At 45.9% G+C, this 15,768-nt stretch overlaps 2 protein-coding genes across 14 annotated transcripts in view; both read left to right on the top strand.

Moving 5' to 3' along the window:
* srcin1a (SRC kinase signaling inhibitor 1a) overlaps positions 1–15,768 on the top strand; it is a 68,951-nt gene that overhangs the window by 37,267 nt on the left and 15,916 nt on the right. For 10 of the 13 annotated variants that reach the window (XM_052048587.1, XM_052048591.1, XM_052048588.1 and 7 more), the window contains 7 exons: positions 2,980–3,012; positions 4,214–4,548; positions 7,625–7,651; positions 12,208–12,403; positions 12,877–12,888; positions 13,559–13,854; positions 14,879–15,687. In XM_052048587.1, coding sequence (XP_051904547.1) covers positions 2,980–3,012; positions 4,214–4,548; positions 7,625–7,651; positions 12,208–12,403; positions 12,877–12,888; positions 13,559–13,854; positions 14,879–15,687 — 1,708 coding nt within the window. Of the gene's footprint in view, positions 1–2,979; positions 3,013–4,213; positions 4,549–5,364; positions 5,809–7,624; positions 7,652–12,207; positions 12,404–12,876; positions 12,889–13,558; positions 13,855–14,878; positions 15,688–15,768 lie in introns of those variants that run through there. The other 3 variants (XM_052048589.1, XM_052048596.1, XM_052048598.1) reach the window with 3 other exon arrangements.
* cntnap1 (contactin associated protein 1) overlaps positions 1–15,768 on the top strand; it is a 155,683-nt gene that overhangs the window by 31,486 nt on the left and 108,429 nt on the right. The gene's annotated exons all lie outside the window — the stretch shown is intronic.

Genomic DNA, 15,768 nt, shown 5'->3' on the forward strand with positions numbered 1-15,768 from the left:
GCTGTTGCGCTTAAATGTACGACACCACAAAGTATGTTGCATTCATTCCCTATAAACAGATTTTTAGGGGTGTCTCTGGAATAAAAGACCATTCAATATGGATTTTGAAATGTCCGTTGATTTATATTTTGAAGTAGAATGTTTCAGTTAGATTCAATTTTCTGAAATCAAAAACGATTTTCCGATTCTAAATGTTTTTGGTTATACCCCCAGTTCAAAACAGCTGTCACTGAGATGCTGTGATTGTCTCTTGTTCATGCTCTTGCTATAGGTTAGCATTTAGCATCTTACTAGAAATGGCATAAGACTGCGCGACATAATGCCAACTCCTCACTGATGTAGCATGTGTTTTCTGTACGGGTGTTGCTAGTTTGCTACAGGTCTGAATTCTATACGTACTCATTATACATTAGCATTCACTCAGTTTTCATCTGAAAGCTGTTCCTCTATTGTCAAAGCTGCCACTCTTTTTTTCTCCTTATAGTTCTGCAGCCAATGTTCTTTTCTCAGGCTTTGCTTTGTCTGCAGGCTTACTGTATATTGAGGTGCCGGCGATGCCAGCATGAAGCATGAATTCACATTTTTCTCTTCTTTGCTATCTCACCAACCCACACAGCTTATAAAGACGATGGCCTTCTATCTGCTCCATGCAAAGTTTTACAGGCGTTTTTTTTTTTTCTTTTTTCAGACCTTTCGTATTTGTGCACTAGTTATTGTCTTGTATTCAGGCGTTGTCTTCTGTGGAGAGGCTGGCACAGTTATCATTTTACTGCCATTTTTTTTTCTCCTCAAGTCGAGGTGCAAAAGTTCAATTTTCGCAGAGCGTCGTGATGGAGCTCTTGAGTCGGGGGCACTTGTTAGCAAACACGCGACGCGCTAATGAAGTGCAAAGTGGATATCTGCTCGATGCTAACGCTATCAGCCCGCTGGCCCGCTTCACCTCTGCTTATTATCCCTTCATCATGTAATGGATGCCAGGGCGCGATAAATAGACTGGCTAAGTGGGGTATTTTGCAGTCCTTCACATTTTGTATTTCAAGATTTGTCCACAGGAGAGCATCGCATTTCATTTCCATCACACTCAGTGTGATTGTGATTGCAACATTGCTATCCAGTGAAATCATTGCCAAGCCTTGTCATGAACAGCAAAGAAATGTATCAAAATTAACTTTTGTTGCCAAATCCACATCATTTCATGGAGCCTGCTAGCACAAAGTACCAAAATTGCAAATTGTCTCCACCTTTGATTGTTATCGTAACGATTGCCTGCATATATTTAATAATACGATGACACAATGGTGCACAACTACTTTAACTCGATGAGGATACACAAACAACTACAAATACATGTCAACTTCCCTGATGACAGAGCAGCACTTCCCAGCATGCCTGGTGGGAATTGTGTGTTTATTGTCAACACAGTTGTTGTTTGTTGTTCCCCCGTAGTAGCACTATTAGCTGAAAGCTTGTTTTTTTTTAACTTGTTTAGTTGTGCCATCATTTTCTTTGTACTGTCATTAAGTTTGATAGTAACGACCTGTGTTCATTTTTAGTCTTCAAGTCGTAACAACGACTGTACTGAATCACTTGAATCATTTTATCATCGTGACTCAGCCGAAATTTGGTCTCAAGATTCACTTTGACCGTGTAAGGCAGGGGTGTCCAAACTTTTTGCCAAGGGGGCCAGATTTTATGTGGTAAAATGTCGGGGGGCCGACCTTGGCTGACATTCTTTACATTGAACAACAATATTGTTCAACAAATTTTAGTAAGCCAGTCTGTTTCACATTTCCATTTTTATTTTAATTTCAACAATCTTAAGAATTTCTTTTGGTTCATTTGAAACAGGTATATCACATGCAACTGCTTATTCACTTGACTTTTTCTTAAACAGAAGTCTCCTGAGTGCAAATTGATTGATTTGAAACATAAGATGTATCACCATGACTTTTCAATAGTCACAAAACCTTTGACTCGAACAACAGGGAAAACAACAAGCAATACACATATCCACAACTGCAAGGATCATTTGAAATATGACATATCAGTCAATATAAACACGGAGTGATGTCTTGTTAACTCGTGAGTGATGCCCTCTAGTGGCTAAATGAGTAATAGCATTCACTAAATGAGTAATAGCATTTAGACGCAGTCTTTAGAAGCAGTACTCTATGAAACATCACTCACCAGTCTACGAGACCTCAGTCAATGCAACACGTGTTCCATTGCGCCCAACCTGCGGGCCAGACGGCACTGATTTTATGACAGGGGCCGAGGGCCGGATGAAAATCGACCGCGGGCCGGACTTTGGACATGCCTGGTGTAAGGTGTGGATTGTATCAGGATGCATCCCTCCTTGTGCTCCACAAGGGGGCACCAATGCCAATGAACAGGATATTCATGCCCCTCGCCACCCCCCAAAAAAAATAAAATCACACAGCTAATTTAAGCAGCACCAACCTGTGCAGACGCACATGTAGCACATGCCCGAAACCGCCACCATTTTAATGGTGAATGACCAACTTTCTGCTGTGCCTTGGTGTCAGTCTGCACTCTCGACATGTAGGCAGACTTCGCGCGGCTGCGCCTCCAAGAAGACCCTCTCGGCGAGGCTTTTATACCCTCCACTCAATTATTCTACCACTGTTTTTTTTTTAATGCATTTTATCCAACATGTTGTTTTGTTGGATAAACAACTAACCTTCTGTCTATTGACCGTGTGTCCACTTGCTTCCTGTTGAATACAATTTAAAATAAATACAATTGAATACATTCATAGTCAACCGTGTGTGTGTGTGTGTGTGTGCGTGTGTGTGTGTGTGTGTGTGTGTGTGAATACATGATTTATGCATGCACTAATTGTGACTGTTGGCAAAGTACTATTAGTTTTGATAGTGCTTTTGGCTCTTGCTGACGTGTTTGTTTGCACGCATTTGTGCACAAACACGTAAATTAACCCGTGGCATGTTTCTCTTGCAGCACATGCCAGCAGGGCCTGTTATCCCAAACAAGGTAACTCACACAGCAAACCTTCCATCCACCTTGTCTTTCTTCGACACATTTTTCCATTCATTTCTCATTTTTGAGCTGTGGTGTCCATCAAGTGGTTATGGTTTAAAGCATAATCACTGTGCCTGATTGTTTCTCATCCCACAAAAATGAAAACTGTACTTTTTTTTTTAAACCAAAAGTAATGAAAAATATTTGTTCCTCTATCCATGCCAGCCAGTGTTGCTGTGTTATATTTAACATAAATTAGCAAACAAATCTCCATCCTTCCGTTTTCTAATCCGCTTATGCTCACGAGGGTCGCGGCCCTGCTGGAGCCCATCCCAGCTGTCTTCGGGCAGGAGGCGCGGTACAGCCCGAACTGGTTGCAAGGCACACATAGACGAACTACCATTCACGCTCACATTCACACCTTGGGACAATTTAGAGTGTTTAGAGAACATGCAAACTCCACACAGGAAGGCCGGAGTCGGAATCGAACCCTGCACCTCTGCACTGTGAGGCTTACATGCTCACCGGCCAGTCGCCCAGCAAAATATCTAAAAAAAACATTTTAATTCAAGAAATTAAATAAAACTGGACACGCTTGTATTTGCTTGTACTTATTTTGGTATTGCTTTATGGGCGTGTTTTTTAAAAATAATTTTGATGAACCACAATTCAAGAGCAATCTCAGATTTCCATTGGTTAATTTTCGTTACTTTTTCATTTATTGTCCTTGTGTTTATACTGTTGGTGACATTTTTGTTGGTTGGTGCGCCGTGAGATTTTTCTCATGTTAAGTATGTGCAGTGGATAAATAAAGTTTGAGAAACCTTTGTTTATCGTATGTCAAACAGTGAATTGTGTATTTGCGCTTTGTTATAGCAAAAGCTGCTGTGAAAGCTCGATATACTGTAAATAAAGAGCTATTTTACAAGAGAGCGACGGTGATCGTAGAATTCTGATGTCTCTTTTGTCAGCCAAAAGTGCTTGAAAGTGCTTAGGGGCTGACAAAGCAGCAAAACAAGTTCACTTTTGATTCATTACAAAAACCCTTTAATTCTTTGCTCACCATTTTTCTTGCCTTGCCAGCCCTTTGGAATCAATACAAGCGCGAAGAACTGCCCTCCTATCGAATATCGCATCCCATATCTTTCTCTACCTCCTTCTTATCTCTTCCACATTGGTCACTTCCTTTTTTCTGCATCCACCCACCCCACAGACCCAGAGCGCGGCGCCACTCACATGATCTCCACAGATGACCTGGAGTACCCGCGGGAGTATCGGACGCTGGGCAACAGCGGCCGGCGCTTCTCCAATGTGGGCCTAGTGCACACGTCGGAGCACCGGCACACGGTGACGGCGGCGCAGAGCCTGGAGGCGCTGACCAACCTACACAAGGCCGACATGGAGCGCAAGCGAGATGCCTTCATGGACCACCTGAAGAGCAAGTACCAGCAGCAACAGCAGTTGCAGCATCAGCACCACAACCCGCCGTCACCCTCGCAGTCGCACGCCAGCATGAGGGGAGGCTCAGAGAGGGCCGCGCGAGAACAGGTACGCGCGAAACACGTTCACGTGAACATTTAAGTTTAGATACATATTGAAGAACAATTCAAAACCCAAGTGTCTTGGGAACGGTTCTGTGGCGGTTCTTATTTAAGCGTCTGTTTTGAGGTGTGAGGTGTAGAAAGGGGTTTGTACCAATGGGGAAAAATACCAAGCGCCCATTAAGACAATAAGAGCACACTCGATTAATAATTGAAAATGGAAATGTTCACTCTGCCAGATCAGTTTTAAGTTGTAGTAATACCGTTCACCACTAGATGGCAAATATCACTCAATCAGAGAAGAGTCGTGAGCTGGTCCTTTGAGCCGGGCTGCATTAGGTCAAGACAATTGCCTCTTTCAGGTAAAGTTTAGTTTATACGCAAACCCATTTGCCAAATTTGTGAAGGTGCTTTCAACCTAAGCCGCACACAACAGTTTTGTTTTTGTTTTTTCACAAGAACCGTCGACAGATCATTTGAAATGCATGAGGCATTACTAGATTTGCGTCCTTCAAACACATTTTCATGCAAGCGAGCCATTTGCACTTTATTAATATACTAAGATAACTACAGTACGTTAGTTAAGTTAGGAAGTGTGCGGTCTTATGTGCCCCTGCTCCCCCATTAGTGCTGATGAAAAATTGTGACCCCCGTCCATCGTTTAAGTTGCCCATCCCTAGTGTAAATTGTCTACAAGTATTATTTAAAAAAAAATATTCTGTAGTTTCACGGCTGGTTGGTCACGTGCGTAAATGAGTATTTAAAATGTAAATAAATTACTGAGAGAAGGAGAGATTCAGGTGGAGTCTAATGTTGCCGTGGCAACCCCTTCCACATATGGCGGGACTATTGCATCGCAACGTTCAGGCTGCGTGGGCAAATGGGAATGGCAGATGAACTAAGCGCTTGCAACGACAAATTCGGAGGTGACGTCGCTCCTTTTGAGTGCAGTGGTCTTTCGTGGGGTGCGTGAGGGGGGCTACCGAGGACGCGGCAAAAAGCCCCACGTCTCCCACATGTGATGGAGGGAGGAGGGAGGAGGGAGGAGCTGGAGCGAGTACAGCGCTGCAAGCCTCCTGCCTCCGTTGCCGCCGCTCAATTAGCCCGCAGCGGCGCGAGCCAGACAACCACCTGCAAAAATAAAAGAGTCCCGATCAGCTGATGTAATGAATTAAATAATGTGCGATAAGGGAGGAAGGGGCGACGCGGACGGCTCGCTGCATTTGACGGACGGGCGAGGATAAAATGGAGCGGTGGACTGGTGCAGGTGAGGCTGGACTTCAGCATGTCTACATGCGTGTGCGCGTATGTTCTCAACCTGTTGGTTGTTTTGGTTGTTGTGGCGAAAGCCGGGCAATACCTTTCGCCGACATGCATCAATGTTTTATATTTTGCAAGTGATAGACTATGCAGTTGCAGTTTCGGTGGGTGTGTGTGTGTGGGGGGGGGGGGTGTGCGTGTAAGAGAGAATAACTACAAATGACTGTGATGTGGAGGCTGGTGGGGTGCTGGGGGATGACGACATGCAGTGGAGGAAGGGTAGTAGTGAGTGCAGCCCGCTTTACATGCTGGTCAGGTAATGCGGCGCTCCACTAACTCAGCTCTGTGCCTGATGTGCAGAAATATACAAGCAACTCTTCGTTTCCTAAGATTCATCTCTTAACGCTTTACGAGGGAAAATGTGAGCCCAGAAGACTGCGGTGGTTAATTGCTGCTGATAGCATCGGAAATTAAAAATAAAAAAAAAACCTAGGAGAGGAGGGTCTGTCTGACTTGAATTGCTCGAGCTGCGTGCCAAAATCGAGTCAATTTAGTTGTCTCATAAAGAGACGAGTTAATATTTATCACACACTTGATGGAGTGTCAGCACCGTTTTCTGCACTGACACTTGTCCTGCTATTTCGTCCTTAGATCCGATGACAAGTACGGCTGAACGATTGAAAATTGATCTAATTGTGATTGCTCGGGCATCAGTCTGGAGCGCACTGTACCTTCCCAAAGTTGGCCGTGATAGGCTCCAGTTCACCTTCCGACCCCTAAGGATAAGCATTGTAGAAAATAGATGGATAATATTGATTTAGTCATTTAAGCTAAGAACAGTCATCATCAGTCAGTCATCTTCCGAGCCGCTTGATCCTCACTAGGGTCGCGGGGGGTGCTGGAGCCTATCCCAGCTGTCTTCGGGCAGTAGGCGCCCTGAATCGGTTGCCAGCCAATCGCAGGGCACACAGAAACGAACAACCATTCGCACTCACACTCACACCTAGGGACAATTTAGAGTGTTCAATCAGCCTGCCACGCATGTTTTTGGAACGTGGGAGGAAACCGGAGCACCCGGAGAAAACCCACGCAGGCCCGGGGAGAACATGCAAACTCCACACAGGGAGGCCGAAGCTGGAATCGAACCCGGTACCTCTGCACTGTGAAGCCGACGTGCTAACCACTGGACTACCGGGCCGCTCAAATTGGATATAATTATAAATTGGATTTAATTATGTTTTAGACTTATTATTGAATGCCATACCAAACCATTTACCTTTGGGCCTCCCTCACATCCTCCTTTTTGCAATGCGACTACGTACTTGAAATGATACCACTACTATTCCTACTTCTAAACCATTCTCTTAGTGCTATAATCATTTTGCGTTTTTTTTTTTCATGCAGTCATGTTGTCACCTCAGACAACTCCCACCAATCTGCCTCTTTTTCCATCATTTGTGCGTCAGGATTTATTAATATCCAGCCAACTGACTGGTTACTCAAAAGCGCCTGCAGGTAAGAAGAAGTACTCAAATAAGGGTTGGGATTTCATATTAAAATTCATGAACGCTGCCCAATCCCTCTTATTTTTTTTAATTCAGCATCTACGAGGTATATTTCCGGGACCACGGGCCACTTGGGACACTGGCGGGGGATTACATTTTAATGGGAGGCGTCCCCTCCCACCCCTGCTCAATATGAGGCACTGTGACAGGACTTTCAAGTTCACACATTACAAGCTAGTGAGTGAACATTGTTTTATTTCGTTTTACTTCCTAAAATTGTCTTGTCTTTCTTCTTCTGTGCTACGGGAAACACTACAGCAACAACCCAACTACTGGAGCTTTAAGGTCAGTGGTGTATATTCAACGAAACCTCCACCGAGGAGTTTGTGTGTTTGTGTGTGTGTACTTGTTTGTGTCTGGTTTTGTAATCGTCTGCATTAACATTTCCGAAACCTTTTAAGCCCCCAAGTGTGCCGCCGATCATTGCATGCAATTCATTGCCACAAGCGAGTCATGCTTAACGCGGTGGATACTTGTCATAGAAGAAAATGGGCCGACTCGCATTAGGTTGTTCATTTATAAGGTAAATATATATGCTATGACGGAAATGTTCACATTTAAGCATTTTATTTTGTGAAACAGATCATACAGATCTGAATATCTTCTACGTACGTATACCGGGTTGTGTATCTCACCAATAAAAGACTTTGCAATACATCTCACGTATATAATAGATGCGATACAATTTAACGATGCAAAATTTAAAGTGATTCGGTTCGATTCGATATGCTCACATCACAAAACCGATTTTCCGATTTTTGTGACACCGCTAGTGCAATACTCAAGATTTTATTGAGGCCTTCGGTCTTCTGTTTGCATACAGGACGTAAATCACTTGAGGTGGCCTTTGAGCATGATGTACTGTAAAGAAGACCGTGTGACCTCCAGTTTAGGTGTCTGCTCATGGCGCTCAAGGTTCCTCATGCATATAAGTTTATATATGCGTGTGCGTGCGCGTTCACGCGTGCTTATCGGAGGTTGTCGTGTCAGGATGCTGCCTTGGAGGATTTACCATAGCTCGCTCAGTCACGCGGCCACATTTCGCTTTTTAAAAACGAACACCTCGGCAGAAGAAATACTCGCTGTTAAGATGTATTGATCACCTGCTCCAACAGTCAAGTATCCCCTACCCCCCCCCCCCGCCCCCCAGTGGGCCGTTGTCTCTCGCGGAAGTTGGCAGGGAGGAACTCGTGCTAAACAATGCGACTATTGATGTGTGAGAGCATGGGGGATAAAAAAAAAAAGCCCCAAGCTTATCTGCTGTGTATTTCCCCCTCCACTCTCCTTCCATTCCGGCTCGGCTATCAGCGCGACAGGGTGGAAATGTCAGCGAATATCAATAGCCGAGTTCCTTGACCCATACTGAGATGCGCGGCAATTTATCACTCTCAGCATTTTACTCCAAATGTGATTGATGGGAATTAGAGTGCCGCTCGGAAGCGTTATGATAGCCTTTAGCTTATGCAGAGGACAAGCTCGTCAATTCGACTTTATTTACAATGGCAACAATAGACCATTTTGAACTGTAACGTGTATCGGCGCCAAGTTACTTTCCTTAACCGTGGGAATATTTCATTCGGTTGTACATTTTGGTCATTTTATGATCAACTAATTGTTGACTTGAACGGCCCGGTGGACGACTGGTTAGCACGTCCGTCTCATACTGCAGAGGTGCACGGTTCGATCCTCCGACTTTCCTGCGTAGAGATTGCATGCGTGGGTTTTCTCCGGGTACTCTGATTTCCTTCCACCTTCCCAAAAACATGCATGGCAGGTGAATGGAACACTCAGACAATTATCCACAGCGCCAATGCTTGCTTTTCTTTGTGTGCCCCGTGATTGGCTGACAACCAGTTGAGGGTGTACCCCGCCTACTGGACGAAGACAGCTGCCCGGTCGACCTTGTGAGGATAAACGGATTAGAAAATGGATGGATGGGAAAAAAGGAAAAAAGCCCTTTTGGTAGTCAGTAGTAGTTGTTTCCCACAGTCCTAGTCATCATAAAAATAAAGGCAATGGTGTTGTCGGTAGCAGATGCACCTACGACAGGAGGACACAGAATAAACAGCATAAAAATGTAAACAAAGCCAGACGGGATGGGGCAGCCGGGTGTGTCCAGGGAAATTCCCTGGAAGTATTTTGGCCTTTTAAGTACGCAATGATTCAGACTAAAACAGGAAAATCGACTTCACCAACCTTTACTGCTGTCCTCTTAAAAGTATAAGATTATACATTGTTTGATTGTCAGCGAAAAGATAAAAAAATGACTATTTTTTTTTGTCTGGCCAACTGTTTTCTTCAGGGCACCATTTTCCTCTTGATGTTTATTCCCCGGCTAAGCAATTTGCTCCATGCAATGATGGCTGCTGCTATTAGAAAGCCTCAGTTGCCTTGTGAGAAGGGAAGGAAGGAGTGGGGGAGGTCGCTTGGGGGTGTTGTGTGTCCAGGCAGAAGATTGGCCTGAGAGGAATCACGAAGGTGGCCGAATAGCAAGCGAGGCTCGGTCAGTCAATTTCTGTGCAGAGAAGAGCGCAAATGTACACGGCTGCAGTGCCGAGAGATGACAAATGAGCTCCAAAGAAGAAGATATTCTTGGAAGTGTAAAATGTGTAAGAAGAGAAATGTGTAAGAAGAGGGAATTACAAAAAAAAAAATGCAGAATAAGCGGTCAAGGTGTGAAGAATTGTAATTTTCAGACATCAGCGCCTGCCTTTCGTCTGCGTTTGAGAAATGTTTGACATTCTCACCGCTGACAGATGTTGACTCAAGCGGCTCCTGGAGAATGTCACATTCACAGTTGTGGACAATTTGGAGTCGTCCTTGAGCCAAACATGAACGTTTTAGGGATGTTGGCCAGAGTACCCGCAGAAAACCCAATGCAAGCAATCTGCTTTTTTTTTAAACATGTCATTCACCATGCGCGTCAACCTCACAGTGCAGGAGTCGTGGGTTTGATCCCGGCTCTGGCCTTCCTGTGTGGAGTTCGTATGTTCTCCCCGGCTCTGCGTGGGTTTTCTCCGGGTACTCCGGTTTCCTCCCGCATTCCAAAAACATGCATGGCGGGCTGATTGAACACTCTAAATTGTCCTGAGGTGTGAGTGTGAGCGCGGATGGTTGTTCGTCTCTGTGTGCCCTGCGATTGGCTAGCAACCGGTTCAGGGTGTCCCCCGCCTACTTCCCGAAGACGGCTGGGATAGGCTCCAGCACCCCCCGCGACCCTTGTGAGGATAAAGCGGATTAGGAAAAGGATGGATGGATGTCATTCCCCTTTCACTCAAATGAAGTGTTTCAGACATTTTCTATTACTTGCACGACGCATGCACTGTTTATACCAAATGTACTCTGTTCAAGTGCGAGGTGCCTTAACATGTTGGACCTCCAACATGTTGGTATCCCCCCCCCCCCCCCCCCCCAGCCCAATCAATGACAAGCAGAGAATCACCGCCTAATCTTGATCTTATGCTCAAAAGCTGTGCTGATCTGAAATCCAAAGCCCTCTACGGGGCATTGTTAGTCATTACAGTGGTTGACAACCCTCAATTTCACTGACAACATTGTGTGTAACGCTCTTCCACACCTCCATGTTGAAAAAATATTCACTGATGGTCGTCAACGGTTGGATTCCAGATAAGGCCCTGACATCTTTAAGACCCTCTGAGTTGTTGTGCTTGGATTTTCTATGGCAATCGAAAAAGACTGCTTTGTGCAGACTTTCAGGTCAGATAAACACTTCGATTACACAGGCGCTTCCATGGACTGTAAACTTTGCTGCTGTCCTTGCTAAATCACACATCACGTCAAGCTGCAGCCCACGCTCGACAATTCCTCAGACAAAACGAAGCAGGCGAAGAAAGAAAGCGCAGCAAGTTTGATTGCTCCGTACATGTTGCTTTATATGCTTACAAAACTTTCTGCTGAACACTATCACACTCCTGTATCGTGTCTGTGTGTGAGGCTAAATTATGCATGAACACTGACAGAAGGCCGGCACATATAAATATAGACAGAAAGGAGTATCAAGTGAAAAAGCGCTGTAGGGCAAAAATAATGAATAATGTAGCTGTCTTGTTGTGATGCTAAACATTGCTGATGGTTCAGAGTGGACCAATATTGCTACTTAAAGCTATTTTCGCTTTGGGTGAAATAAGCAAGAAAACTTCTGTCAAAAGGTCCCTGGGGGCAAATTTCCTTTTTTTTTTTTACACACTATCGAGTCTGTATATGCACCATATAAGGGTTCAGTTTATCCATTGCAGATTTTTTTAAATTAGTGTTGTATCCAAGGGTGTAAAAAAAATATATAATATATCAAATCAAACAGGTCCATTGTAAAAAAATATATACATAAATTGGAAGTGAGGACATGTTAGAAGTGTAAGAAGGCAACCAAGACGCGGCCTGTCCGCTGTCAAAAACCACATTATGGTCCTCCCTCCAAACAAGCAGCGGAGAGCATTGTGGGAGCTCATTACGGCACCGTCTGATCCAGAAGATCAGCCAGCCGCTCTGCTGAGCTCGAGCCCAGCTGCCCTGAATCCACAGGGTGCCAACACCAGATTTAAAGGGGCTTTCCAAAAACAAAAAGAAGGACTCGTTTAAAGTTTACAGCAGCTCGGGAGGCCCGGAGTTTTGGATAAAGTGCGCCAGGGGAGGTGTGCAAAAGTCAGGCAAACATGACACAACTTACACAAAGCTGAAGCACATCCATCTACTGCAGTGCCTGTAAGCGTCAAATCCCAAACCACACTCGGCGTTTTGATCGTCACTCATGTTCTTCTTACGCCGTCATCCTCCCATCAGCCTGTCCTCACCCCGGTCGTTGTGCCCTCTCCCCGCTACAGAGCCGCAGCCCTCGCCATTCCCAGTCCACCCAGTCGGGGCTGGCCGACCAAGCCACCAAGCTGTCCTTCGCCTCCGCCGAATCCCTGGAGACCATGTCCGAGGCCGACGTGCCCATCGGCTTCAACAGGATGAACCGCTTCCGCCAAAGCTTGCCCTTGTCGCGCTCCGCCAGTCAGAATAAGCTACGGTCTCCAGGTCAGCATGTAGCACGCACGCTAACACACGTGCGTGCGCGCGCACTCCGGCCTTTCATGGTCCATGCAAATATCCATTTACATGATGTAGTTCAGTCCGGTGCCTAATTTCATCTTTTTGAAATATATTTACTATTAATCATTTTTTATTTGAGTATTTAATCCACTTTTGTTCTGTTATGAGTTATTTATGTATTTTACTTGAGTTTATTCTTGCTTTTTTTTTTTGTTGCATAAAACTACTGTTATAATATTTGTGACATGATACGAGGCTGGTTAATATATTTATTCTTTTGACGAGCCGCTGACTCTGTTGTGCCAATGGAAAGGCCTCACCTATCCCCCCCAAATAATGTTCAGTGGGTTTGCATGCGCACACTTTGGGTTTCTCCAGCACCACATGTCTGACTTTTAACGATTGGTTCTTTCTTTGCTTTGTTTGTTCTGTGTGTGTTTGGACCGCACTCCACCAAGATGAATATGCAGGTTAGTCAGGCGTCAAAACACTTACAAGAGATATCAGATCAAACGGAGCTGTTTGAGCACATCGAGTGCGTGCGTTCTTTTCAATTTGTTTCCATCAATGTCATGCAAAAAGTGTCATCTCGTAAGTAAAGTAGAAGGTCAAATGCAAGAAGAAACGAGATCGCAGGTCGAGTTCAATCAAAATTCAAATGGGATTAATCCCACCGTAAGGATGCAAAAAGACTTTTTTTTTTTTTGGTTTTGAAGTTCAACATTATAAACATCATCGGTATTGCACTAAATTGGTCATTGATTTTCATTTTCCATATTTGCAGTTCCCTCGCATGAATACAGTGTTGCATAACCAGGGCTTCCGAGGTCACAAATGTCAAAATCAAATCACCTTGAACAATGTTACGATTGATGTGAAGACAATGATCATGTTCATGATTTCGCACAGATCACTTCTCCAACATTCCTAGAAAATCACAATGTCGCATCACCGGTGAGCTGTTTTTAGGTTTAGGCTTACCTGGTACCCGCAGGCACGGCATTGGTGACCCCTGTTATATTTTGTATGTTGCCTACAGTATGAAGTCCAATTTGAAAAAGGTGGCGGTTGGATGCGTGTGTTATAACAGTGGAGATCAATAGAATTTATTGTTGATCTCTTTTTTTTTTTCTTCCCCAGGCGTGCTCTTCCTGCAGTACGGCGACGAGACGCGGCGTGTGCACATCACCCACGAGCTGAGCAGCCTGGACACGCTGCACGCCCTCATCGTGCACATGTTCCCGCAGAAGCTGACGGCGGGCATGCTCAAGTCGCCCAACACGGCCGTACTGATCAAGGACGAGGCGCGCAACGTCTTCTACGAGCTGGAGGACGTACGCGACATCCAGGACCGCAGCGTCATCAAGATCTACCGCAAGGAGCCCGTCTACGCCTCCTACCCGGCCGCCGTCCACCTGGCCAACGGGGACCTGCGGGTGAGCGAGCGTGCGAGAAGGCTGAAGGCGAGGTTCTCGGCTTACGGTGCTTATTTGAACGGCAAAACACGGGAATCGCCGTGACATTTCCGAATGGTCCTCACTCTCTCGGCATTTACACGGCGTCATTTCTCATTTCAGGCAAAACATTTAAGATAAGATAAGATAAGATATCCTTTATTCGTCCCACACTGGGGAAATTTACAGCCTCCAGCAGCAAGAATGTATGTAGAAAGAAGAAAGAGAAAAAAACAACAAACATCTTTCAATTAAATGCAATCTGAACACAAAATGGATAAATCGCAGTACTATTTACAATTTTCCTTCACATCATTTAATTATTATTATTATTATGATTGTTATTTTTTATTCATCAGCCTAAAAAAAAAAAAAATTGCAGCCTTTAAAGCAGAACTAATGAGCATTTTCCGCGCGTTGTTGTTTTTGTTGTTTCACCGGTGATTTCGGCAGGTATTCCTCCTGGAAATGTCTTTCCCATCTTGAGTAGGCCATCTGTTGACGACAATGCCGCCGTGTTAAAACGAGTGTTTCTTTTTTTTTTTTAACATTTCCGCATCAGCGACGATCAAGAAAGGCCTGAGGGAGACGAGATTTTTGGTTTTAATTATTCAACGCAAAACCCCGCTTAGCCGTTTCTTGCCATCAACAATGCAAGTAGAAGGGTGACAATGAAGAATGGACGGGCGGGTGTTTAAGTGTACCTAATATCGCGGGTCGTCAGCGTACATGTGTAACAATGTATATGGATGTATGTATTCGGGAGCGTAGCTGTGCTCCTTTGTTTGCTGATAATAACACGGTGAGCGCTGTTGCTAGAAAGGCGCAATGAGTTAAGGATGAAATGCAATAATAAATGATTGTTTTTCTTCTGATGGCCATAAAGGGAGCTGAGCGCACCTTTATAACGCTCCACAAAATGGACAGAAAGAGTCTTGAACGTTGTCGTTTACTACCGTCGCTCAGTCGCGTCCTCGTGCTAACGTGGGCCGCTTCCTGCTTTCAGAGGGAGATGGTGTACTCATCCCGTGACTCTTCCCCGACCCGCCGCCTGAACACTCTCCCCTCGTCGTCGGGCTCCTCGGGCTCGCCGTCCCGCTCGCGCCTCTCCTACAGCGGCGGCCGCCCGCCTTCCTTTGCCGGGTCCCACGAGCAGGCCCGCCACCCTCAACACGCCGCGTTGGCGGCCGCCCACGTGGCCAGCGCGGCCCTCTCGCCCTCACCCAGCGCCATCCTGGAGCGGCGGGACGTCAAGCCCGACGAGGAGGTCTCGGCGAAGAACTTGGCTCTGATGAAGAATGAGTCTCTCTACGCCGACCCCTACAGCTTGATGCACGAGGGCCGCCTCAGCATTGCCTCCACGCAATCCCTGGCGACCATCGGAGACCCTTTCGGTTTCCCCGTGTCCTCGGGCTTGTACCGCCGCGGGTCTGTGCGCTCCCTCAGCACGTATTCCGCCGCCGCCCTGCAGGGGGAGCTGGACGATTCTCTCTACAAGCCCGGCGGGTCCTTATACTCCGACACGTACTCAGCCACACTGGGCATGGGCTTCCGCATGCCACCGTCGTCCCCGCAGAAGATCCCCGACATGCACTTGCGGGACAGAGACTCGTACTCGGGCTCGCCCAACCGGGCTTCGCCCGTCAGGCAAAACTTTCGCAAGGACTCGACGTCCTCCGTGTTCATGGACAGTCCCAAATCCAGACCCGGTTCTGGCTCTGAGCCTCTCTGTCTCACAGCTGGACCCGGGGAGGGAGGCAGGGCCACGCCCGGCTTTGGGTCATCGCTGTCCGGACCGGATGCTGATGCGAGCAGGTCAGTTGGAGCATATGAGATGGCTTTCGAGGTGGCGGTGACAAAACCTCGGCCTGGGGGCCATTTGCGGCCCATTATATA

Source organism: Hippocampus zosterae, chromosome 17, assembly GCF_025434085.1.
Source record: "Hippocampus zosterae strain Florida chromosome 17, ASM2543408v3, whole genome shotgun sequence".
NCBI lineage: Eukaryota > Metazoa > Chordata > Actinopteri > Syngnathiformes > Syngnathidae > Hippocampus > Hippocampus zosterae.